Source organism: Oncorhynchus nerka, linkage group LG18, assembly GCF_034236695.1.
Source record: "Oncorhynchus nerka isolate Pitt River linkage group LG18, Oner_Uvic_2.0, whole genome shotgun sequence".
NCBI classification, from domain to species: Eukaryota; Metazoa; Chordata; class Actinopteri; order Salmoniformes; family Salmonidae; genus Oncorhynchus; species Oncorhynchus nerka.
The window spans coordinates 20,828,932-20,856,260 of NC_088413.1; the positions used below are offsets into that span (position 1 = coordinate 20,828,932).

General features: G+C 47.7%; 1 protein-coding gene across 2 annotated transcripts in view; it reads left to right on the forward strand.

Moving 5' to 3' along the window:
- dlc1 (DLC1 Rho GTPase activating protein) overlaps positions 1–26,611 on the forward strand; it is a 178,327-nt gene extending 151,716 nt beyond the window's left edge. For both annotated transcript variants that reach the window (XM_065003686.1, XM_065003687.1), the window contains 12 exons: positions 1,722–1,803; positions 5,037–5,100; positions 8,502–10,165; positions 11,926–12,105; positions 15,410–15,569; positions 16,988–17,195; positions 17,911–18,127; positions 18,757–18,871; positions 21,117–21,338; positions 22,063–22,280; positions 22,607–22,780; positions 24,552–26,611. In XM_065003686.1, the coding sequence (XP_064859758.1) occupies positions 1,722–1,803; positions 5,037–5,100; positions 8,502–10,165; positions 11,926–12,105; positions 15,410–15,569; positions 16,988–17,195; positions 17,911–18,127; positions 18,757–18,871; positions 21,117–21,338; positions 22,063–22,280; positions 22,607–22,780; positions 24,552–24,651 (3,404 nt within the window). In that variant the 3' untranslated portion in view covers positions 24,652–26,611. The remainder of the gene's footprint in view (positions 1–1,721; positions 1,804–5,036; positions 5,101–8,501; positions 10,166–11,925; positions 12,106–15,409; positions 15,570–16,987; positions 17,196–17,910; positions 18,128–18,756; positions 18,872–21,116; positions 21,339–22,062; positions 22,281–22,606; positions 22,781–24,551) is intronic.
- The last annotated feature ends 718 nt before the right edge of the window (positions 26,612–27,329 follow it).

Genomic DNA, 27,329 nt, shown 5'->3' on the forward strand with positions numbered 1-27,329 from the left:
TGTAGAGTCCAATGACACGCAAGCGTCCTCTCTTCCTGTCCTCTTTCCTTCGATCTCCATGGTCCAATCCTTTTATCATTTGAAGTGCTAATTCACCCCTCCCCGCCAAGTTGCCTTGCTTATGCAGAAACACGCGCGTCACACACACACACACACACACACACACACACACAACCACACACACATTCCTGAGGTGCCAGCGGTGGTGTGTTTTTGTTTTGCCTCAGTGAACCTCGATGTTGCAAACACACAAATGAAACAAAACCAAAACCCTGAAGCCATAAGGTGTCCTCATACGTAACCTAAAGACGTGCCCACACAGCCCGTACCCTTTTATGTAATCCGAGGGACCTTAAAGCATGATACAACTAGCTTTGTCAACAGTTCGTTAGTCGTTGCCATTGAACCGTGTTGGGTGTTCTATCTACCAAGACACTGGGACGTTCGCCATGTTTTTGGAGAGGTGATTAAGGTTGTGTGTGACAGCCGACACACACACACACACACAGAGAGAAAGAGAGAAGCACACACATACAGAGGCGTGCACACACACAATTACAAAGAGAGGTACACACACACCAAACCGTCCATCCGACAGCTTTGTGATGAGCTATGTTGACTCATACCAGGTCACTCTGATGAGGACAGAATACGTGCTGACACACAACACATTCCCTCCGTCCGCTGTTCTATTATCTCTGGCTGTAAAGGACTCCTGCCCCACAGCAGATAAGGCAGACAGATAGTACTGTCACAGTACAGCTTGTGGAAGGTGAATAGAAAAGCCGCCGTTTTCTTATCACCGTTGGCCCTTAGGCTTGTGTCCCAAAAAAATGGCGCCCTACTTTTAACCAGGGCCCGTACGTTTCTGGTTAGAAGTAGTGCCGTATAAATGGAATAGGCTGCCAATTGGGAGGCGGACTAGGTAGCTAGGAGGCTAGGAGCTGTAGGATACCCCGACTAGGGTCATCATTGCATTCTTGCCTCCGTCCAATACATTCCTTTATAATTGATCTCTCTTCTTCTTTCACACGTTTTTACTCACATCTTCACCAGCAGACATCAGACTCCGTCCCAAATGGTACCCTATTCCATTTATAGTGCACTACATCTAACCAGAAACGTATGGGCCCTGGTTAAAAGTAGGGCGCCATTTTTAGAGTGAGTTTGAATAAAGTGAGTTTCCCAACATGCCCCTTTAATAGAGTGATATAGAGAAGAGAGTGTGAGATAATCAGAGGACTCCTTTAATGCAGGAGTACCTATTGTCATTCTACTGTCGTCTCCCGCCCACACTCACCCCCCTGCTGCCCAGGTCTGAATGGTACAGCTGTGTTTGTTTGGCCGGCTAAGACGCCACTTCCTCTTAGCTTTCATTGTGGTGTGTGTCGGATGTGTGTGGGTTGTGTGTGGGGGGAGGAAAGGAACAGGTGGACATTTGTGAAGACAGTAACCCAATGTCTGACAGAGAGTTACATAGTTTGCAATGGATTGTGTCTGCTTACTGGTGCAATTAAAGACGTCAAAAAAATGTATTTCTCTCTTCCTCCCTCCCTCCTTCTTGCTCTCTCGCTATCTCTCGCTAACTCTCTCTCTCTCTCGCTCTCTCACTCTCTCTCGCTCTCTCTCTCTCTCTCTCTCTCTCTTTATCTCTCTCTCTTTATCTCTCTCTCTCTCTTTATCTCTCTCTCTCTCTTTATCTCTCTCTCTCTCGGTTTCAGATGGCTTGTTCCCCATTGAGATTGTGTCTGTGACCAGGGACCATGATTTCCTGGACCGAGATGCCATCGAGGCTCTGTGCAGGTGAGACTTCTCCTCCACTTCTCTTTTTCTTCATCTCTCACTTCTCCAGAAGTCAACAACTGAACCTGTAGAGCATTCTTGTAGGTCTCCTCTCTCTTCCTTCCTCACCTCTCTTCCCTCCTCACCTCTCTGTGTCCTCCTCACCTCTCTATGTCCTCCTCACCTCTCTATGTCCTCCTCACCTCTCTATGTCCTCCTCACCTCTCTATGTCCTCCTCGCCTCTCTCTCCCCTCCTCACCTCTCTATGTCCTCCTCACCTCTCTATATCATCCTCACCTCTCTATGTCCTCCGCACCTCTCTATGTCCTCCTCACCTCTCTATGTCCTCCTCGCCTCTCTCTCCCCTCCTCACCTCTCTATGTCCTCCTCACCTCTCTATATCATCCTCACCTCTCTATGTCCTCCGCACCTCTCTATGTCCTCCTCACCTCTCTATGTCCTCCTCACCTCTCTGTGTCCTCCTCATCTCTCTATGTCCTCCTCGCCTCTCTCTCCCCTCCTCACCTCTCTATGTCCTCCTCGCCTCTCTCTCCCCTCCTCACCTCTCTTCCCTCCTCACCTCTCTATGTCCTCCTCACCTCTCTCTCCCCTCCTCACCTCTCTTTCCTCCTCACCTCTCTATGTCCCCCTCACCTCTCTATGTCCTCCTCACCTCTCTCTCCCCTCCTCACCTCTCTATGTCCTCCTCACCTCTCTATGTCCTCCTCACCTCTCTATGTCCTCCTCACCTCTCTATGTCCTCCTCACCTCTCTCTCCCCTCCTCACCTCTCTCTCCCCTCCTCACCTCTCTATGTCCTCCTCACCTCCTCTCTTTCTCAACCTTCACCCACTTTTATGTTCCATTGTCTATTTATTTTTTCTTCTTCTCTAAATCTGTCTTCTCTATCTGTCATCTTCTCTGCAATAGGGGAAGGCATAGTGAAGATAGCGAAGAAAGTATATCTTCAAAGATGGCATGCTCTGCAGGTTGGGTTTGAGATGAAAGAGGAACGCGATAAGCCTCTCTTTTCTCCCTCGGCCTCTTTCTCTCTATCTCTCTTCTGACTCCCACCTGCTTTCTCTTTCACTCTGCATCCATCGCTTTTGTCTAACTCTCTCTGTACCTCCCTCTCTCTCTGTACCTCCCTCTCTGCCTCTTTCTCTTTCATTATGCTTCTATCTCTTCAGCTTTTCCATACATCCTCCCTCTCTGTCCTCCCTCTCTCTCCTCCCTCTCTGTCCTCCCTCTCTGTCCTCCCTCTCTGTCCTCCCTCTGTCCACTCTCTCTCTGTCCTCCCTCTCTGTCCTCTCTCTCTGTCCTCCCTCTGTCCTCTCTCTCTGTCCTCCCTCTCTGTCCTCTCTCTCTCCTCCCTCTCTGTCCTCTCTCTCTGTCCTCCCTCTCTGTCTCTGTCCTCTCACTCTGTCCTCCCTCTCTGTCCTCCCTCTCTGTCCTCTCACTCTGTCCTCCCTCTCTGTCCTCCCTCTCTGTCCTCCCTCTGTCCTCTCTCTCTCAACTCCCTCTCTCTCTCTCTCTGTCCTCCCTCTCTGTCCTCTCACTCTGTCCTCCCTCTCTGTCTTCCCTCTCTGTCCTCCCTCTGTCCTCTCTCTCTGTCCTCCCTCTCTGTCCTCCCTCTCTGTCCTCCCTCTGTCCTCTCTCTCTCAACTCCCTCTCTCTCTCTCTCTGTCTCTAAGTGATGAGGTATGATACATGCACCGTGGGGGCTGTAAATGTTTACTTCTCTCCAATTAGAGATGTTTTGTACCGTTGTCCTGTTCTCTCCATCTCTCTTGTCTTATCTCTCCACATTCCCTCCCTCGCTCCGTCTCCACGGTCACACTATGTTCTTGCTGTTGTTTTTAAAGAAAATAAATCTATGTCATTCCCTCCTTTCGCCACACCTGGGTGGCTTCTCGGCCCAAGGGGTTGTGGGTAACATTTAAAGGGCTACCTATCATGTTATGTAATGTCATGTCAGTGGTAAAGGTCCTATGGTGTCACTTTCAATAGCGGAGGTGCATGAAGATGGTGGCCCACATGCACTTACCACAAATGAAACCTTTTCCTAAGTTTGCCCATCGTAACACGGCTCTCCGGTCTTTTTTGGTTCATTTTTATTTAGTTGTTTCCTTTATTATCATTTATTTGTTTATTTATCTATTATAGCTTTTAATTTTTTATGGTCCCTGGCAGAGTATACATTATCCCAATTTGACCTTCAAGGCGCCTGCACTTTGGATAAACAGAGAGAGCTGATTTGGTGGCACATTGAACCATGTGGCGCGCCGTACTTTAGACAGTCAGTGGAAAGTGGTAAAACAATGACTTGGCCTGTGAATTCTGCCATCTTTATGTTCGCCATTGGAGGATGGGCTAAAAGTATACCATTCTATTGACTCCCTTCCAGACATTATTATGAGCAGCCCTCCCCTCACCAGCCTCCTCTGTTACTGAACAGTTGACTCCTGGGACCGGTGAAGTAACTTTCATGCATTTAAATACAGTTGTTCAAAGTGCATCGATCAGATTTATCAGGAGTGAGTGGACTTTTCCAGTTGATCTAGGTTACGTCCAAAATGGCACCATATTCCCCGTATAGTGCACTACATTTGACCAGAATTTGGGTCCTGGTCAAAAGCAGTGCACTAAATAGGGAATAGGGTATTGAAGCAAGGCTTCAGAAGTCATCTCTCCATTCGAGCCTCTCAACCCCTTCCTCAATCTCTCTCTCTCCATCCCTCCCTCTATCCTTCCCTTTCTCAACCCCTTCCTCCCTCCATTGTCACATGATCTGCTTTCAGAGCTCTTCAGAGGGGAGAGCACACACACACACACACACACACACTACGAATACTACTACACCCCACCCCCTCGCCAGGTGTCCAGCGGGATAAGGCCCCCCCCCCCCTCCTTCCCCCTTTGTCGTCTTGTTGTCGCCAATCTAGCTGATTTCTCTCTCTTTTCATTCCTTCTCTTCTTCCCCTCTTATCCCGGCTTATCCTTCAGCGCCTCATTAGCTGCTCACCCCCCCACCCTCTCTCTCTCTCTCTCTCTCACTCTCTTCCTCTCTCTCTTCTTCTCTCTCTCTTCTTCTCTCTCTCACTCTCTTCCTCTCTCTCTCTCTCTTCCTGTCTTTTCTCTCTCAGGAGTTTGTCTCTGTCAGAGGCTTGTTGTTGGGGCTTTTGCTAGGACTCCTCGAAGTGTGTGTGTGTGTGTGTTTATGTATCTGATTGTGTATCTGTATCTATTTACAGGAGACTGAACACCCTCAACAAGTGTGCCCTGATGAGACTGGAGATCTCCCCACAGAGAAAGAGAGTAAGTTCCTCCCTCTTCTTCCTCCCTCCTCTTCCTCTTCCACTCTTTCACACCCAAAAATCCCCTAATTCTTCAGAACTTTTCCAACCCCAGTTGAGTTTTTCCTACATGTCCTCCAACTCCGAGCTCCTTATAGCCCGAGGTGTGAAAGTCTCTCTCTCTTCTCTTCTAATGAAAAGGCACCTGTCTTTTTATCAAGCCCTTTATGAAGAGCCCAAGGCAAGGAAAGATAGCTTTTATGTCCAAATGAAGGGCTTGCTGTTCACGCGGCTGGCCCTTCTTCCTCAGGCCTGATCCTGAACACACGCACACACACGCACACACACACATACAGACACACACACACATACAGACATACACACACATACAGACACACACACACATACAGACACACACACACATACAGACATACACACACATACAGACACACACACACACACACACACACACACACATACAGACATAAACACACACAACATCACTTCCTCATATCATTGTCCATAAAAGGGAATAGTATGTCGCTGCTTTCTCATTTCTCTCCCCCTGGTTTCATTGGTTAAATTAAAAACAAGCCAACTATTGGCCATGATCCCCATAACCTACCGCAAACTAATCCAAACTATCCCAAACTAAACCAAATTACCCCAAACTATCCCAAACTAAACCAAATGAACTAAACTAAACCAAACTAAATCAAACTAACCCAAATTAACCCAAACTACCCCAAACAAATACAAACTAAACCAAACTACCCCAAACAAATACAAACTAACCCAAACTATCCCAAACTAACCCAAACTAACCAAACTAATGCAGCAGGACACTAAGAAGCTTTGTTGTTTGTCAAGATCATCCTCCCATTAACCTCCATTCTGTAATGACCTAAACTCTTAAACAAGCTAGTTCCTTGATCCGTGTGTGTGTGTGTGTGTGTGTGTGTGTGTGTGTGTGTGTGTGTGTGAGTTGGTATTCAATGGGATGACCCTCGCTGTGTCACCTTTCATCAAGGAGTCAACAGAGAAGGGCCACAGGAGGTACTGGCTCTCTGTTCAGACTGACAGTTGTTACCCTCCCTAGTCAGCATAGAAACGCATTGACTTCCAGCCCTACTCTGTCTATAGAGGGCGGCAGGTAGCCTAGTGAGCCCTACTCTGTCTATAGAGGGCGGCAGGTAGCCTAGTGAGCCCTACTCTGTCTATAGAGGGCGGCAGGTAGCCTAGTGAGCCCTACTCTGTCTATAGAGGGCGGCCGGAGGCCTAGTGAGCCCTACTCTGTCTATAGAGGGTGGCAGGTAGCCTAGTGAGCCCTACTCTGTCTATAGAGGGCGGCAGGTAGCCTAGTGAGCCCTACTCTGTCTATAGAGGGCGGCAGGTAGCCTAGTGAGCCCTACTCTGTCTATAGAGGGCGGCCGGAGGCCTAGTGAGCCCTACTCTGTCTATAGAGGGCGGCAGGTAGCCTAGTGAGCCCTACTCTGTCTATAGAGGGCGGCCGGAGGCCTAGTGAGCCCTACTCTGTCTATAGAGGGTGGCAGGTAGCCTAGTGAGCCCTACTCTGTCTATAGAGGGCGGCAGGTAGCCTAGTGAGCCCTACTCTGTCTATAGAGGGCGGCAGGTAGCCTAGTGAGCCCTACTCTGTCTATAGAGGGCGGCAGGTAGCCTAGTGAGCCCTACTCTGTCTATAGAGGGCGGCAGGTAGCCTAGTGAGCCCTACTCTGTCTATAGAGGGCGGCAAGTAGCCTAGTGAGCCCTACTCTGTCTATAGAGGGCGGCAGGTAGCCTAGTGAGCCGTAGTTGTTGAAATCAGAGGCGCGGCGTCGTTTAGGACGTATCAAAACACCCACAGGAGTGACTGAATGCAGGTGAAGATAAGACTGGCCATCTAGGTAGTTCTAGGTATTGACATTGTTGCTATTGAGCTCCAAAGTCAAACTCCCCCACGATGGTCGTCACGACGCCAGTCAGTATATCAGACAGAAAGAGTTTCTGGCCGCCGCGATCAAAGCTGAAGTAAGAAAGGCCAGTGTGTGTCGTGGTGAGTGGAGAGTGGGGTCATAAAATGAGGACCCGGGGTTTTATTTGATGGACTTTTGTCCCCATCGCTCTCAGCCACCGTGAAGGAGGCGCCTGTGAAGTCTGGAGACTCCCGCGCCCCTCCTCTGCCCCCCGGCTCCCTGGTCCCCTCGGCAGTCAGTTTCACTTTCCTGAATTAGGGGGACAGACTGGCCCTGTGGGGACGATAGGGTAGTTACAACTCTGTGGGGGTGAGCGTGGGGGTTTGCCCTAGCCTGGTCGGCTGGCGTGTGAACTTCTCGGATCGGGGTGGAATTTCCTGGACTCCCCTCGGGACGTATGTGTGTGTGTGTGTGTGTGTGTGTGTGTGTGTGTGTGTGTGTGTGTGTGTGTGTGTGTGTGTGTGTGTGTGTGTGTGTGTGTGTGTGTGTAAGAGAGAGAAAGATAGTGAGACTCTGTTGTCGTTTTCACGGTCAGGGATAAGTTCCAACACAATAACAACCATTAACCAGCTGTGTGTGAATCTTATCTCTGTGAAATGTTCCAGCGGTCGGGAGGGAGTTGAGGAATGTTCACAGATCTGCTGTCTGAATATCCCTGCTGCTCTCACACAAAGGTCGTGTCCCAAACGGCACCCCTTTCCATATATAGTGCACTACTTTTGACCAGAGTTCTATGGGCCCTGGTCTCAAGCAGTGCACTCTGAGGGAATGGAAGGTCATCTGGACAGAATGCAGGGCGGCTCGTTTGACTTCATGGCCATTCACCTTTTAGAAACAGATTTCATGTTAAAACCTTGTTCATGAAACAGAGAAAGAAAATCTTGAAAATATGACGTCTTTTTGATGAAACTGTCATTTCTTTGTGCATTTTTCTTCTCTTCTTATAGTGATGATGTGTCACTAGCGGGTTGACGTTTATTGTCAGGAATCTTAGAGGCAGAACTGAGAGATTTTCACTAGATGGGATATATTGCAAAAATTCATGTTTTCTTTTTATGCTTTTCGGCTTAATTTAAGATTAGGGTTATCAGTGTGGTTAAGGTTAAGATTAGGGTTAGGCATTAGGGTTATCAGTGTGGTTAAGGTTAAGGTTAGGGTTAGGCATTAGGGTTATCAGTGTGGTTAAGGTTAGGGTTAGGCATTAGGGTTATCAGTGTGGTTAAGGTTAAGGTTAGGGTTAGGCATTAGGGTTATCAGTGTGGTTAAGGTTAAGGTTAGGGTTAGGCATTAGGGTTATCAGTGTGGTTAAGGTTAAGGTTAGGGTTAAGTTTAGGTTTGAGATTTTATTACTTTGTGGCTGTGCCAGCTATTGACCACTCTGCAGAGCTGCCTCCAGAACAAGATTCATGACGCTAACCTGCCCCCTCTGTCTTCTCTCTCTCTACTCCAGAGTGAGGATTCAGACGAGGAAGAGCCATGCGCCATCAGTGGCCTTTGGACCTTCCAGCGGGACAGCAAGCGCTGGTCTCGCCTGGAGGAGCTGGATGTCTTCTTCCTCCCGGGTGGAAACCAGCCGCCCTTCCCCCAGGTCCAGAGACCCTCGGCCGGTCAGGGGCAGCTCCGCGAGGGCCTGAGCTCCGAGAGTGTGCTGACGGATCTCAGCGAGCAGCCCGAGGTGGCCTCGCTTCACAGCAGCGGGAGTGTGGGAGAGGGAGGGATAGTCGATGGTGCCACATCTAGTGATGCCACCCCAGCGGCGGGCGCCACCCGCGCCAACTCGATGGCCAGCATGTGCTCCTCCTCGGGCACGGGCGGGTCGTGCGGCGCCACCGAGGACTCGCTGTCTGACGGGCATCCACACTCACCATTGGAGACGACCCAAGGTCACTTCTCCTTCGACGGCAAGTCCAGTGGAATTGTGGGAACAGGAGGGATAGAAGGAGGAGGGAGTGAGGCTAGAGGAGGGAAGAGCACGCGCTCACGGGCCAAGAGTTTCCTCAAGCGCATGGAGAGCATCAGACTGAGGAGCGCCACTTCCAATAGCAAGAAGAAGAACGGAGGCGGGGGAAGACCTTCCAAACTGGAGATCAGCGGGCCGGTCATCAAAGAAGGACTAGACGACGACAAGCTACGGCGCCTCAACTGCGTTGACATCTCCACCCTCAACCCGACCCAAACCATGACCCTGAACCGTAACAGGAGTGTATCCTACTCCACGCAGACCAGCAGTGGCAGCATGGGGAGCTCCGGAAGCACGGGCAGTAGCCAATCAGAAGCAAGCAGCGGGAGCACCGTTAGCACCCCGAGCCCGGTGACACGAACCCGAAGCCACAGCACCGCGGTGGGAGCCAGTAAGAGAGGTGGGATGTACCTGGAAGGCTTTGACCCGTTAAGCGTGTTCCTACAGCCGCCTGGAGAACAACAGCCCCCAGGTTCAACCCAACCCAAAACCAGACAGAAACCACCTCAGCAACAGCCTAGTAACCGGATAGTGGCTGAGCAAAACCAAAGCAAGCGTGGTCGCCTCAACGGAGAGATGGAGGAGGAAGAGGAGGAAGAAGGCGTGATTTTCTTCTACCTTCCCGAAGGCCACAAACCGGGCACATTCCCCAAAGCGCTCGCCGACGGCAAACAACCACCGCAAAGTGGAAATGCAGATCCGCGCTATCTCGGTAGTCGATGCCAAACGCGTTGCGGCTCCACCGGCTCAAGGGACAGCCGCCTGAGTTTCTACGACAACGTGCCCAACGTGGCCTATCAAGGCGAGGAAGACGATGAAGACAATGAAGGGGAGGGGCCAAAGTTGGAGGATGTGCTGGAATGTGTCAACGGCCTGCAGCGATTCGTCAACGCCTGGACGGACAGGGTGGCAGCCGGAGAAGAGGATGACGAAGAGGAAGAAGATGAGGGGGATTCGGATTCGGCATTGGATTCAGCGTCTCCTTGTCCGTCCTCACCTTTGCAGAACCGGCTGGAGGAGACGGACAACGGGAGCGACCAGGACAGCACGGGTAACCCTCTGGGAGAAGGAGAGAGGGAAGAAGGGGAGGGGGAAGAAGCCATGAGGGAGAGGAGGGACTCCGGAGTGGGAGCCTCTCTCACCAGATCTAACAGGTCAGTAATTCATTAATTAATCACCTCTCTGTTAATCAATCTATAGATATCACCAATATTGTTATTGTCCCCATTTGAGAAAATGTCCTGTGTGTTAAGATGAAGGACTGGCGAGCTCAATTCAGTGTTTTGGATGAAGGGTTGAGAGAGAGAAAGGGTGAGAGAGAGGGTGAGAGAGAGGATGAGAAGGAGGGTGAGAGAGAGGGTGAGAGAGAGAATGAGAAGGAGGGTGAGAGAGAGGGTGGTGGAATGGAGGTGCACAAACAGACAGAAAGAGGGAGAAAGAAGGAGGTACAGAAAGAGAAAGAGAGAGAGATGGGTAGAGGTACAGAAAGAGAAAGAAAGATATGGGTAGAGGTACAGAAAGAGAGAGAGGGAGATGGGTAGAGGTACAGAAAGAGAAAGAGAGAGATGGGTAGAGGTACAGAAAGAGAAAGAGAGAGATGGGTTGAGGTACAGAAAGAGAAAGAGAGATATGGGTAGAGGCACAGAAAGAGAGAGAGGGAGATAAGTAGAGGTACAGAAAGAGAAAGAGATATGGGTAGACGTACAGAAAGAGAGATGGGTAGTGGTACAGAAAGAGAAAGAGATATGGGTAGTGGTACAGAAAGAGAAAGAGATATGGGTAGAGGTACAGAAAGAGAGATGGGTAGTGGTACAGAAAGAGAAAGAGATATGGGTAGTGGTACAGAAAGAGAAAGAGATATGGGTAGTGGTACAGAAAGAGAAAGAGAGATGGGTAGTGGTACAGAAAGAGAAAGAGATATGGGTAGTGGTACAGAAAGAGAAAGAGATATGGGTAGAGGTACAGAAAGAGAAAGAGAGATGGGTAGTGGTACAGAAAGAGAAAGAGATATGGGTAGTGGTACAGAAAGAGAAAGAGATATGGGTAGTGGTACAGAAAGAGATATGGGTAGAGGTACAGAAAGAGAGAGATGGGTAGTGGTACAGAAAGAGACAGAAATAAAGTCAGATGGAGGGAGGAACACACAGACAGAGTGGACATGTTGAGACGACTCTCCCAGCCCTGACCCTTACGTAACCGGCTGTCATGGCGATGAGGTGCAGTGAATACCTCGGATCTCGGGAATGCCGATCCGTCTCCGCGACGATGCAGCCATTCCCTCAGGAATCCAGAGGCAGAATTCCAGAAGGTTTCCGGCGCTCCCATAGCCGCTGACAGCCAGGCGAGACCAGTGCTTCCCAACTCCAGTCCCTGAGTTCCCCCATAAGCACCTGGTTTTGTTGTAGCATCGGACAAACCTCATCGAGGGCCTGATGATTAGTTGACGAGTTGAATCAGGTGTGTTTGTCCAGGGCCACAATAAAAATGTGCACTTCTACTGGAGGAACGGAGTTGGGATCCTCTGGGCTCGATCAATCCCTGTTATCCCAGTGAGCATCTCTTAACACAGGGGTCATAGGACTCGTCTGGATGGATGTCCTGCTAGTTACCTTGTCAGAGGAGAGGGCTTTATGACCTCTGGTCAAGTTCTGAAAATGATGAAGACGTATCTTCTCCTATATGTCTCTGTGTGTGAACACTTGTGTGTTTTGTTTATGTTTACCTAATATATGTTAACCTATATATTTTGACATATATATTTTACACACATATTTGATATATATTTAAATGAATTTCTTTGCAAACATTTGTGCTTTTGTATTTTGAAGTTTGATCGTGCTTCTGATATCCCTCCGTATTTTTCTGTTTGCTGTGCAATATATTAGGTTAACACATATATTTCTCTCTACCCAAGGCCTCAGAAACTGCGCTGGCCCAGTTTCCAGGCCTCCCACCGGCCCAGTCACTCCTGGGCCCAGCGGCAGATGGGCTGCCAGTCAGTACTGCAGATGAACCTGCTCCAGAAGCTCTGCCTGCTCCAGCTTACAGCCCTCCTGGAGAAACACACCCCCACCAACAAACACGGGTTCAGCTGGTGAGTCGTCGGCGGCGGCGGCCATTTTGATTAGTTGCGGTTCATAAAACTTGGAGTTTGTGACAAAACACATTGGAATCTTTTCTCACACGAGGTCTCACACGAGGTCTCACACCAGGTCTCACACCAGGTCTCACACCAGGTCTCACACCAGGTCTCACACCAGGTCTCACACCAGGTCTCACACCAGGTCTCACACCAGGTCTCACACCAGGTCTCACACGAGGTCTCACACCAGGTCTCACACCAGGTCTCACACGAGGTCTCACACGAGGTCTCACACGAGGTCTCACACGAGGTCTCACGAAAACAGCTGAAAATGCAGGCCCCCAAAAATGATATGTATAAAAACCCATGTTAGCCTATAACCTATAGACTAGCATGCTGCTCCGATAGCGCTAGTTGAAGCCTAGGCCTACAAACAAATAGACCACAACAATCATAGGCTCTATTTTTCCTCTAGTTGGAATTCCTCCCACTCTTCTCCCACAGATAGCAGCCTGTTGGGTCTGAACGTAAGGGGGGTCTCAACATTCTTTTCCCAGGCTAGCTAATTGCTGGTGCACTGGTATACGTTGTCATCTTTTGACGGGGGCAATCACAGAGTTCACACGCACAGGCTGTTAAAATGAAGACCTGGAGGCCAAGTCTGTGGGCCCAGTCCTCGACAATTACCGAAATGACCGAACACCCCCTCTCCATCATGCAATTATAGATTATGGCCACTGGTTCGAGATTGTCCAATGTCACTCAGTATCCCCTTTGGTGTCTCGACCTTCTGGGGATGTCTGTGAGGACTGTTGAGACTGCAGACCAGGGGATGTATTCCTCTATCATTCTCTTACATGGAATTCTCTCTCTTTTCTCTCTGTCAATCTCCCTTTCCTATTTCTCTTTCCCTCCCTCCGCAACTTCACTGTCTGTCTGTCTGTCTGTCTGTCTGTCTCTCTCTCTCTCTCTCTCTAATTTACTCTCTCTCTCTCTCTCCACCTCTCCCTCTCTCCATCTTCTTATCTAACCTAGCTTCATGATCTGGACAAAGCAAATAGCTCGAGCCTCACCTCAAATCTCTGTATAGTGCTGTGCTTGTCTTCACCCCACCCAGCTTCAATGAGTCAGAGAAGTTCCACGCCTTCTCCAGGGTGGCAGGGGCAGAGAAAGGGTTATGGCAGGCTTACGACAGGGTTATGACAGGCTTACGACAGGGTTATGGCAGGCTTACGACAGGGTTATGGCAGGCTTACGACAGGGTTATGGCAGGCTTACGACAGGGTTATGGCAGGCTTACGACAGGGTTATGACAGGCTTACGACAGGGTTATGGCAGGCTTACGACAGGGTTATGACAGGCCATATATGGCAGGCTTACGACAGGGTTATGACAGGCTTACGACAGGGTTATGGCAGGCTTACGACAGGGTTATGGCAGGCTTACGACAGGGTTATGACAGGCTTACGACAGGGTTATGGCAGGCTTACGTCAGGGTTATGACAGGCTTATGTCAGGGTTATGACAGGCTTATGTCAGGTCTTTTAATCACTGAGACCATTTGATTTTTGAGCTGGAGGCTTGGCTGAACATCGTAGCATGTTCCCTTCTCATTTACCAAGCTGTGGTCATTCTTCTGAGAAGCGAGTAGCACAAACACACTTAAAAGCACACGATACATACACACCCATAAACATGTGTGCTCTTGTAAAAACCATTATACCATCCCGGAGAGCGGTAGAACACCTGACATTCAGACACACACACACACACACACACACACACACACACACACACACACACACACACACACACACACACACACACACACACACACACACACAGTGACATGGTCAGTGTTAGGGGTTTGAGGCACAAACACACACACACAGTGACATGGTCAGTGTTAGGGTCTTGAGGCACAAACACACGCACCCACACACACACACACACACACACACACACACACACACACACACACACACAGTGACATGGTCAGTGTTAGGGTCTTGAGGCACACACACACGCACACACACACACACACACACACACACACACACACACACACACACACACACACACACACACACACACAGTGACATGGTCAGTGTTAGGGGCTTGAGGCACAAACACACACACACACACACACAGTGACATGGTCAGTGTTAGGGTCTTGAGGCACACACGCACACACACACACACGCACACACGCACACACACACACACAGTGACATGGTCAGTGTTAGGGTCTTGAGGCACACACACACACACACACACACACACAGGGACATGGTCAGTGTTAGGGGCTTGAGGCACAAACACACAAACACACACACACACACACAGTGACATGGTCAGTGTTAGGGGCTTGAGGCACAAACACACAAACACACACACACACACACACACACACACACAGTGACATGGTCAGTGTTAGGGGCCTGAGGCACAAACACAAAGTGCGGATGCGGATGTTTACACCATTACGAACCCACCCCCCTTACCCTCTCTCCCTTCTCCTCCTCCCTCCCGGTTTCTATTGTCTTTGTGTTTATCCTCCCTCTCATAAACTGGGAGAAAGCTAGGCTTCTGCAGAACCCACACAAAAACCCCACCTTAGCTAGGTGGTAGCGTGACATGTGCTAATGCTAATGTTAGCGTTGGTGATTCAGCGTAGCAGTAAACTACTGCTCTTTCCATTTGTTTAGTGTTCAACCTTTATTTATTAGGTTTGTCAGTTGGGAACCAATTCTCCTTAACAATATCCTGTGGCCTTGTAGGTGTGTAGGTGCAGGTCTGAAGGACCCTATACTGTCAAATCCGGTTTGATTAAACAGTACAGGCTTCTCTAGCTCCAGTCCTGGAGAGCTGTTGTTATTGCCTCCACAACGCTGCAGGTGTCTTACTGTTGGGTTGGAATGAAACCCTGCACACACGGCAGGTGTATTATTGTTGGGTTGGAATGAAACCCTGCACACACACACATACACCGAGTAGCCGTCCGTCCAGGACCAGAGTAGCAGAAGCGGTTGGGTTGAGTGTTGTAGTTTGCTGTGTGTGGTAGTCATCATGTTGGTTGCTTTCTGTAGTGGACATTTACAATGTTACCACTGCTTTGTTAGTACAGTGACAGAGGACAGAGGTCAGAGGTCAAAGTCCAACACCTACTTTACTCCTGTTGCAAAACCATGTGTGTGTGTGTGAGTACACTCGTTTGTGTGAGCGTGCGGACGTGTGTCTGTTCTGTGTGTGTGTGTGTTGTTATTGGCTATTTTAACCTGTCCCTCTATGTGTGTGTGTTGTGTGTGGGTTGCAGGGCTGTGCCGAAGTTTATGAAGCGGATCAAGGTGCGGGACTACAAAGACCGGAATGTGTTTGGAGTACCTCTGCTGCTGAACGTCCAGCGTACGGGTCAGCCCCTGCCTCAGAGCATTCAACAGGCCATGCGCTATCTACGCAGCCAATGTCTAGACCAGGTACGGTCTGTCTACCTGTCTGTCTGTCTGTCTGTCTGCCTGCCTGCCTGCCTGCCTGCCTGTCTGTCTGTCTGTCTGTCTGTCTGTCTGTCTGTCTGTCTGTCTGTCTGTCTGTCTGTCTGTCTGTCTGTCTGTCTGTCTGTCTGTCTGTCTAACCTGTCTGCCTGCCTGCCTGCCTGTCTGTCTGTCTGTCTGTCTGCCTGTCTGCCTGCCTGCCTGTCTGTCTGACAAGAAGGTCCTGAAACACACACACACACACACACACACAGGGAGGCCCTGAAACACACACACAGGGAGGCCTGGGGAGAGTCAAACGTTTCCAGCTGTTTAGTCACCTTTGTCAGTCTGTTTAAGAGAGAGAGACAGAGCCAAGGGATTGCTATGGTGACAGAGAGCGCGAGAGAGAGAGGGAGGGATGGAGGAATGGAAGAGAGAATGAGGGATGGCATGCTCTCCTAAACTGGACAACAGGTCTCTGTTTGAAATGGTGAAAGCTCACGGAAAGTATTTCTTCTCTTCAAGCCAGAGCTCTTTTTCCTCCCAGATGGCAGCCATTTTGTAAAACCATTAACTTAAAAAGCCCATTGATTAAGTCCAACAGAAAGAACACTCTCCTCAAGAATTCTAATGGATTTCATGGGTTGTGTCCCAAACCAAATGGGACCGTATTCCCTTTCTAGTCCACTACTTCTGACCAGGGCCTATAGGGAATCAGGTGCCATTTGGGACCTGCATCGTCTTAAAAATACACTGAATACCGTTGTGATGTAACCACCGAGCTACACACTAACAATGGGCCCCTTATTCAATCAAAATTGCAAACGATGAGAATGTGTGTTTGAATTGATAACTCATTAGATCTTGTTCCAGGTAATAAAAAAATGGCATCAACAATCTCTCTTTCCCGCTTTTCTCTCCCTCCCCCACTCTCTCTCTCTCTCTCTCTCTCTCTCTCTCTCTCTCCCTCTCCCTCTCTCTCTCTCTCTCTCTCTCTCTCCCTCTCCCTTCCCACTCTCTCTCTCTCTCTCTCTCTCTCTCTCTCTCTCTCTCCCCCTCCCCCTCTCTGTCTCTCTCTCTCTATCTCTCTCTGTCTGTCTCTCTCTCTCTCCCTCCCGCTCTCTGTCTCTCTCTCTCCCCTCCCCCTCTCTGTCTCTCTCTCTCCCTCCCCTCCCCCTGTCTGTCTCTCTCTCTCTCTCTCTCCCTCTCCCTTCCCACTCTCTGTCTCTCTCTCTCTCGCTCTCCCCCTCCCCCTCTCTGTCTCTATCTCTCTCTCTATCTCTCTCTCTCTGTCTGTCTCTCTCTCTCTCTCCCCTCCCGCTCTCTGTCTCTCTCTCTCCCCTCCCCCTCTCTGTCTCTCTCTCTCCCTCCCCCCCCCCCTCTCTGTCTCTCTCTCTCTCTCTCTCTCTTTACCCTTCCAGGTGGGTCTCTTCAGGAAGTCGGGGGTTAAATCACGTATTCAGGCGCTCCGTCAGATGAACGAAACGTGCGGTGCCGACGGAGGCGGAGTCAGTTACGAGGGCCAATCAGCTTACGACGTGGCCGACATGCTGAAGCAGTATTTCCGGGACCTTCCAGAGCCGCTACTCACCAGCAAACTGTCTGAGACCTTCCTGCAGATCTATCAATGTAAGAACAGAGAGGGACACACACACACACATACACAGAAACACAAACTTAACATTGACAGGTATTAACACCCATAATATTCACATTCATCTAAAATAATGTGGAGATTGAAGGGGAACACACACATAGCCTCACAAAAAGCTGTAGGTGCATGTCTGTCAGCCCGGAAGGGAGGGACGGAGGGGGGAGGGAGGGAGAGAGAGAGAGAGAGAGAGATTGTGGTGGAAAACAAACAGGCAATATCAGATGATGTGGTGGTACACACACTCTCTCTCCTCTGCCACAGCGCTCCATGACTCACTAGAACATTTGTGTTTGAAATACAAACAGCCAGTTAAAGTTCATTACTGAATATAAATCCATATCATTGACAGTCTGCTGGCATGAAAACTGCACAATGTAATTACAGTTAAACAATGTCCAATGCCCTCTTGGAATCCATCAATCAAGTTTATTAGTTCATTAAGACAAAATAGCATTTACTGGTACAATATTGTCATCATACAGCACTGCAATAAGAAATGCAGAAATACAGTAGTAGCTGGCAACCAGCTGTCTGGAATTCATGATAAACCCTGTATGTGAGACCATTTTCCATCTTGTCAAAATTCAACAAAATAATGTTTTTAAATTGAGCTGAATTGAACTTAATTGAACTGAACCAAACTGAATTGAACTGAACAGAAGTGAGTTGAACTGAATGTGATTCCCTCAGACATGCCCAAGGAGCTGCGTCTTCAGGCTACGCGAGCGGCCGTGCTGCTGCTGCCAGACGAGAGCCGCGAGGCGCTGCAGACCCTCCTGTGCCTGCTGAGTGACGTCACCGCCGCCGTGGCAGAGAACCAGATGACCTGCGCCAACCTGGCCGTCTGCCTGGCGCCTTCGCTCTTCCACCTTAACACGCTGAGACGCAAGGAGAGCTCCTCGCCACGGTGGGCAGGTTTGGGGTGTTGTGGGGAACTAGGAGAGGGTGTATGGGTGTGTGTGTGCGCATGTACCGCGTGTGTACCTACTTGTGCGTGTGTTGTGCACCTTTACCAAGCCTATCTCCTTTCTGTCTCTGTGTGTGTGTGTGTGTGTGTGTGTGTGTGTGTGTGTGTGTGTGTGTGTGTGTGTGTGTGTGTGTGTGTGTGTGTGAGAGAGAGAGAGAGAGAGAGCATGGGAGAGCATGGGAGAGAGTGTGAAAGAGTGTGAGTGACCAACCCTATCTCCTTTTTTTGTATTGACTCAGTATATATGACCATGTATTGTAATACGCTGCCCAGCCTCACACCAACATGAGAGGAGGAGAGGCTGACAAACTCTAGCTATAGAGCAGGATGTTACTGTATGTAGGGGAAGGAGAGAGGGGGGAGGAAGAGAGGAAGCGAGAGAGAGAACTGAGGGAAAGAGAGTCTGTATAGGGGGTTACATCAACCCTTTAGACAGATTGTCTTCTTCTCCTCTGTCCTCTCTCTTTCTTTCCTCTCCTCTTTCTGTCTCACTAGTGGACATGACTGACTGTCCTAAGTGGACATGACTAACTGTCCTGTGTGTTTGTCTTCCTGGTGTGTTGTGATAGGGGGATGAACAAGAAGCAGCCGCTGGGTAAACCTGACCAGAGGGACCTCAACGAGAACCTGGCCGCCACCACCGGCCTGGCACACATGATCCAGGAGTGCAGGAAGCTCTTCAGGGTAGGTGTCTGAACCTAGAACCTCACCAGAACCTTAGTAGAACCTCAACTTTTGCCTCCCCTCTCTTTCTACATTGTCTGTCTGACTAGAACCTGACTAAAACCAGACTAGAACCTCACCTCTCTTTCTACATTGTCTGCCTAGAACCTGACTAGAACCTCACCTCTCTTTCTACATTAGACTAGAACCTAAATACAACCTCAGATCACCTCCCCACCTTTCTACAGTCTCTGACGAGAGCCTCACATTCTGTTCAGCTATATGCACACAGCACATGAACACGACTGTGCTCTGACGGCCGACACTAAAGTCAGAGTGTTCGATTGGTGTCGGTACATCGATTGTTGCTCTCGTAAACATGTTCATCTCAGTTCCGAAAGTCCCACTGGTCCGGATCCGAGGTTGTTTTTCCTGTGTGTGTTTTTGGATTATAGTTATTGTTACATAAAAACAAATCGTCTCAGCCAAGTAGCCCTCTCCGCCCCACGTCTTACCTGACTGGGTCTAACGCCACGTTTGTGTTGACCCGTCCCACTCGCTGAGCCCTATGGAATGTTGGGTACTGTAGTTACATAAGACTAATAGTCTGGTTGATGGAATACAGTAAGCTGTTTTGTAGCGCCACAGAACCCACAATCCCATTGACCTACTGTATCTCCATGCTTCTGTTGACCCGTCACACACTGACTGAGCCCTATGGAATGTTGGGTACTGTAGTTACATAAGGCTAATAGTCTGGTTGATGGAATACAGTAAGCTGTTTTGTAGCGCCACAGAACCCACAATCCCATTGACCTACTGTATCTCCATGCTTCTGTTGACCCGTCACACACTGACTGAGCCCTATGGAATGTTGGGTACTGTAGTTACATAAGGGGGAGAAATACAGTATGCCGTACTGTGTAGCACCGCAAAACCCACAATCCCCTCGACCAATCTCGGCTAATCAGGGGGCTCGATGTCCAAAGGCAGGAAGCACTTGATTGGTTAAGAGAGAAATAATGAATGTCGGCAGGTGGACTACAATTTTGGTACCAGTCCAGCCCGAATCAATGGGCTCAAAAGGCTGTTGTGAAAGAAATCTGTTATGACATGAGGGGTTACACACGGCCATTATATTACCCTGATCTGGATTCTCCATGTATTTTCACTAACAGAGTAAACATTTTTTATTAGATTCATTCATAAAGCTCCTCTGGCGGATGCTAGCAATTAGCGTTGAACATGACCAGTAAATAGCATTAACCCCCCTACACACAAACACACACACGTCAGTTCTTTTCTTGTAATTGAATATTAGTCTGTGAGTGGTCTGGGTGACCTGATGACTGATGCAATAAGGCTGATACAGTAAAGAGAGAGAGAGAGAGAGAGAGAGAGAGAGAGAGAGAGAGACAGAGACAGAGAGAGAGAGAGAGAGAGGTATAGAGAGAGAGGTATAGAGAGGTATAGAGAGAAGTATAGAGAGAGAGAGACAGAGAGAGAGAGACAGAGAGAGACAGAGAGAAGTATAGAGAGAGAGAGAGAGAGAGACAGACAGAGAGAGACAGAGAGAGAAAGAGGCAGAGAGAGAGAGAGAGAGAGAGAGAGAGAGAGACAGACAGAGAGAGACAGAGAGAGAGAGACAGACAGAGAGAGAGAGAGAGAGAGAGGAGAGAGTGGAGAGAGAGACAGAGAGAGAGAGAGAGAGAGAGAGAGAGAGGTATAGAGAGGGAGAGAGACAGAGAGAGGTATAGAGAGAGAGAGAGACTGGTGAAATTAGAAGAACAGGATGCTCTAAGCCTCTCTTCCATAGCAGGACTCGTTTATCTTTGTCCCACTGATTTCTTGTGGAGTTAATCCTTAATACGGCGTGATTAAACTCAGGATGGGGTTGGCAGGTAAAGGACAGGTTGATAAGGGATTGGATGACGTATCCTTGTTTATGACAGATCTGATTGTCTGGTCATGATTTGGTGGTTATTTTAGAATTCCTTTGTTTATCTGTAGGTCTGTTTGTCCATCAGTGTATTAATGGTCAAAGCTGTACATGTACGTTCATCATGACCACGAACAAGTTGGATCTTGAACACTGGTATCTCACACACCTTGTACCCCAACACGCTAGTGTTAGTGCTCATCTTTAGTGTCTGAAACAGTCCTGATGGCCCTCTCTCCTCCCATTCATTTTATGTCATTGTAAAATTGTCTACGTATTGTAATTGTATGATAAACTAACAAACTATTCCCTCCTCTTCCCCCGTAGATCCCAGAAGAGATGAGTCGCTGCAGAAACTCATACCAGGAGCAGGCCCTGACCCCCCTGAGGCTGGAGGAGCTAGGGGCTTCCTCTGGGGGGGACGGACCCATGGGATGCAGGACCCACCTCCAGGACAGCCTGGACGCCCTCCTCAAAGAGGCCAAGGACAAGTTCAAAGGCTATGACAGCTGCTCCACGCCTGAACTCGCTGAGCTGGCGTACAAGAAGGTATGGACAGAGGGATAGATAGTATCTATTTTATTCTCTTTTATTCTAGTCTACGGAGGCTGGATCTTGTCTTTTAAATTCTAAGTTCATGTTCACTTTATTGTCCTTATATAGAAGTTCAATTAGTATGAAGGGCTACATAGATTCCTTGTGTTTGTTGTTTAGAAAAGGCTGGCATAAAGCCTTGTGTATTACACGTCTCTCTATCTCTCTCTCGCTCTCTATTTCTCTCTCGTTGTGTAATGGAAAAACACCAGTTAATATTTCCTGTGTAGAAACAGGTCAGTGTGAAACTAGACTGGCCCCAGGGTGACATCAGCTTGTCAAGGGGCTCGCTCAATGCACACACACACACACACACACACTGCTCCCAAGCCAACATCCTGTCCGGTCGTTATCTCTTTGCCAATAATCTTCCAGTCACAAGGCCTCTTGAAGGAAGACAGCTGACTAGTGTAACAGATAAGGAGAGAGGCTTTGGGTTGTTGTGATTACAACACTGCCCTTACAGTTATGTTCCCAATCATGGTGCAAGACCTGGGCCTTCTTCCCCAGAGCCTGAGTAGCGCTAGTTTCAACATTGCATCATTACAGTTACCGTTAGCATTAGCATCCAAGCTGTTTTCCCAAAAAACATTGTTGCCCTTAAACCTGTCAATAATACATACAGATATGTTTTTACAAAAGTATTAAAAGATGATCTCTTTTGTTTTCCGACTCTTAGGTCCACGACGGCTCGCCGCTGCGCCTGTGGAAGGCGTCCGTGGAAGTGCCTGCGGGTCCTGAGGAGGTGTTGACGCGAGTCCTCCGGGAGCAGGGCCGCTGGGACGAGGACCTGATGGAGAGCCGTGTGGTGGAGACGCTAGGCGATCGCACAGAGGTTTACCAGTACACCAGGAACACCATGGCCCCCCACCCCACCAGAGACCACCTCGTGCTCAGGTAGAAGATCTCCCTACACTCCAGAAGGGTTCTTCAGCTGTCCCCATAGGAGAACCCTTTTCGGTTCTAGATAGTACTTTTTTCCTGGAGACTGTACCTACCTTCCCACACCTTGTATATCACCTTCTTGTGTTGTTTGTCTACTTCATCCATCCATTCCTTCTTTCATTATTCTCTTCCTAAATGGTATAAAACATCTCTGTCTCTCTTTCTCTCAATGATATAAAACAACTCTCTCTCTTTCTCTCTTTCTCTCAATGGTATAAAACAACTATTTTTCTCTCTTTTGGTATAAAACAAGTCAAAATGTCTTCTCTCTGCTCCAGGACGTGGGTGACAGACCTACCTAAGGGAGCGTGTGCGTTGGTGTGTACCTCAGTGGACCATGACGGGGCAGCGTTACTGGGCGTGCGGGCCAATGTGCTCACCTCACGCTACTTCATCGAGCCATGCAGCAGTAACAAGTCCCGCCTCACACACATCTCCAGGGTCGACTGCAGGTGAGTCAGCTGGAACGGAAGCAGTAGAAACAGTAGGATAGAAACAGTAGGATCGAAACAGTAGGATAGAAACAGCAGAATAAAGGATAGACATGCTCAACTCTGAACTAAAATGTTCAAGGGAACTAGAGGAGAGCTTTAAATCAAAGTAACTCCGGTCTGATACTAAAACATCTCCTCTCTAAATCAAAGTAACTCTGGTCTGATACTAAAACATCTCTAAATCAAAGTAACTCTGGTCTGATACTAAAACATCTCCTCTCTAAATCAAAGTAACTCTGGTCTGATGCTAAAACATCTCCTCTAAATCAAAGTAACTCTGGTCTGATGCTAAAACATCTCCTCTCTAAATCAAAGTAACTCTAGTCTGATACTAAAACATCTCCTCTAAATCAAAGTAACTCTGGTCTGATGCTAAAACATCTCCTCTCTAAATCAAAGTAACTCTAGTCTGATACTAAAACATCTCCTCTCTAAATCAAAGTAACTCTGGTATGATACTAAAACATCTCCTCTCTAAATCAAAGTAACTCTGGTCTGATACTAAAACATCTCCTCTCTAAATCAAAGTAACTCTGGTCTGATACTAAAACATCTCCTCTCTAAATCAAAGTAACTCTAGTCTGATACTAAAACATCTCCTCTCTAAATCAAAGTAACTCTGGTCTGATACTAAAACATCTCCTCTCTAAATCAAAGAAACTCTGGTCTGATACTAAAACATCTCCTCTAAATCAAAGTAACTCTGGTCTGATACTAAAACATCTCTCTAAATCAAAGTAACTCTGGTCTGATACTAAAACATCTCCTCTCTAAATCAAAGTAACTCTGGTCTGATACTAAAACATCTCCTCTCTAAATCAAAGTAACTCTGGTCTGATACTAAAACATCTCCTCTCTAAATCAAAGTAACTCTAGTCTGATACTAAAACATCTCCTCTCTAAATCAAAGTAACTCTGGACTGATACTAAAACATCTCCTCTCTAAATCAAAGAAACTCTGGTCTGATACTAAAACATCTCCTCTAAATCAAAGTAACTCTGGTCTGATACTAAAACATCTCTCTAAATCAAAGTAACTCTGGTCTGATACTAAAACATCTCCTCTCTAAATCAAAGTAACTCTGGTCTGATACTAAAACATCTCCTCTCTAAATCAAAGTAACTCTAGTCTGATACTAAAACATCTCCTCTCTAAATCAAAGTAACTCTGGTCTGATACTAAAACATCTCCTCTCTAAATCAAAGTAACTCTAGTCTGATACTAAAACATCTCCTCTCTAAATCAAAGTAACTCTGGTCTGATACTAAAACATCTCCTCTCTAAATCAAAGTAACTCTGGTCTGATACTAAAACATCTCCTCTCTAAATCAAAGTAACTCTAGTCTGATACTAAAACATCTCCTCTCTAAATCAAAGTAACTCTGGACTGATACTAAAACATCTCCTCTCTAAATCAAAGTAACTCTGGTCTGATACTAAAACATCTCCTCTCTAAATCAAAGTAACTCTAGTCTGATACTAAAACATCTCCTCTCTAAATCAAAGTAACTCTGGTCTGATACTAAAACATCTCCTCTCTAAATCAAAGTAACTCTAGTCTGATACTAAAACATCTCCTCTCTAAATCAAAGTAACTCTGGTCTGATACTAAAACATCTCCTCTCTAAATCAAAGAAACTCTGGTCTGATACTAAAACATCTCCTCTCTAAATCAAAGATACTCTGGTCGGATACTAAAACATCTCCTCTCTGTCTCTCTGTTTCCAGGGGTCGGTTCCCAGAGTGGTACAATAAACTGTATGGACACCTGTGTGCCAGTGAGGTGGTGCGGATACGCCAGTCCTTCACCACCCAGATGGATAAGTGAGGGCCAGGCAGCTCCACTTGACTTGGAGACCAAAGTCACAAGAAGGGGCGACACCCTGGAACCCGAAAGACTCTCTATCCACCCCCACCTCAGCCCCTAATTCGCTACAGCCCTGATGCTGGTTGGGGTTGACTGGGGGAGGACAACCCATTGACTCATTGACATGATTCAAGCTCTTGACAGACATACCCTTGTGTCCTGGACAGAGAGACGTTGAACAGACTTTGTGGTCATCCGTAGACTGTCATCCACGACCAGGTGGGGTTACTGCCTCCGAGGGGTCCTGCAAGGCCTGGAACGGCCATTCAGAGTTGTGTTATGGTTCCTGTGCTAGGTGGTGCGTTGCGGGCGGCACAACCAAAGTAAATGTGTCTGAAATGGAAGTATGGTGTCACTCATCCAACAAGCATAATACCTTTACAGAGAGGATGTGACATCACCGTCACAGGATGTGATGTCACGGATTAGTAAAAAGAGAATCTATAGGGGAGGGGGGCTTCTGAGAAGAGAGAAGGTTAGTGTGTGTGTGTGTGCGTGTGTGTGTGATGAATGGTTGATTAATTAGACATATTTCATGCACTGGCTCCCAGCTGCAATATAGTGTGTATATACTATATCCTGCATCTGTTCATGTTGCTTTTTCCTGTTTCCTCTCTCTCTCTCTGTGTGTGTGTGTGTGTGTGTGTGTGTGTGTGTGTGTGTGTGTGTGTGTGTGTGTGTGTGTGTGTGTGTGTGTGTGTGTGTGTGTGTGTGTGTGTGTGACCCAAGTGTTTTTATCCTGTTACAGTGGAGGCAAAGTCCACAACATTGTTTTCAGGAAGATACTGTATTTTTCGACAGATGGATAATATGGGCTAACAGTTGTGTGAATGTATTGAAAATATGCAATATCTGAGTTTGTATTGATAAGTGGGGTATGGTGAGTTGATAGTTGGTTAAATGGCATTAGGGAAAGCTAGTATCGAGTGGGTTTAAAGGATGGAACAGAAGCAAAATGGTGGCTGGAACACCAATTGGTTGAGAGGGTTAAAATCGCCCACCAAAACTAAAATGGAGACTTAGATTCTGATGGACCAAGCTTAAAGAAAGCAGACAGTCACAGAGCATTTTTGATTGATTCCACTGCTTAAAAGAGCACAGAGAATACACAACAATCAACAGGGCTAGGATTCCAAAATGGCCGCCATTTGTAGGATAAACGTTGATGAAAGGAACACTTCCGGTTGCTACTTTTGTAGTACGATGTACAAGAGCAGTCAAGGTAGTCTTCTGCTTCACAGAGAAAAACCTGGGGGGAAAGAAATAGAAAAGAAGAAATGAATAGAAAACAAAGAAAAGAGAAGGTCCTTTTATAAAGGTGTGGGATTTTACAGGTTTTACTGTAAATAGAGGAGGAGAAAGTGCAGGGAATGTTTGTCTGGTTTAAAGAAGGAAAAATAATCTATATGCGCAGGTTTATTTTCTGTAAGTCTGTCTGTCTGTCTGTCTGTCTGCTGTCTGTCTGTCTGTCTGTCTGTCTGTCTGTCTGTCTGTCTGTCTGTCTGTCTGTCTGTCTGTCTGTCTGTCTGTCTGTCTGTCTGTCTGTCTGTCTGTCTGTCTGTCTGTCTGTCTGTCTGTCTGTCTGTCTGTCTGTCTGTCTGTCTGTCTGTGTTACCTTAAATGAAGTATAAGACTAATAGTAACCAAGTACACCTTCATTGTGTTGTATTGTTAAACATTTGTGTACATTATTTGTATGCCGTCAGATATGAGTAACGCATGACAATGACATTTAATTTAAAAATATATTTATACCTCAGATATGTTTTTTTTGTACCATGTTTATTTTATTGTAAATGTTATGCTTAAGTTACAGAAATTAGAAATGTATTTTATATTTTGTATTATTAATATTATTTCTGTACAGATTAATCACAGTCACGTGCACTATTAAATGTATTAAACAAAGAGTGTTGTCTTAGTTGGGTCATTGGCTGCTGTTTTGAAATGTTGAGTGTTCAGGTGGATTGGAGTTGTTGACTTGGTTTCTGATGTCATTTAATATGATAATGCACTTCACAATGGTCTCATGTAGGCTGCCCCCCAAAAGTTCCCCTTTAAGGAGTGCCATAAGCAGTACACCATTACCCAAACATTGGTTTTGTCGTAACTCTGAACTACCTTACCATGGCTCTGAGAGTTTGTTTCCACATTCTCTCTCAGACAGGCAGCTTAGCCTGGGGTCATACTGTACCCTGCCCCTGGATTACCTCTCTCTCTCCCTTCCTCTCACTCCCTCTCTCTCTCTCTCCCTTCCTCTCTCTCCCTTCCTCTCACTCCCCCTCTCTCTCCCTTCCTCTCTCTCACTCTCTCTCTCTCCCTTCCTCTCTCTCTCTCTCTCTCCCTTCCTCTCACTCTCTCTCCCTTCCTCTCACTCCCCCTCTCTCTCCCTTCCTCTCACTCGCTCTCTCTCTCTCCCTTCCTCTCCCTCCCTCTCTCTCTCCCTTCCTCTCACTCGCTCTCTCTCTCTCCCTTCCTCTCACTCCCTCCCTCTCTCTCTCTCCCTTCCTCTCACTTTCTCTCGCTCCCTTCCTCTCACTCACTCCCTCCCTCTCTCTCTTTCTCTCTCTCTCTTCCTCTCACTCCCTCCCTCCATCTCTCACTTTCTCTACCTCTCTCCCTCTCTCTCTCTCTCTCTC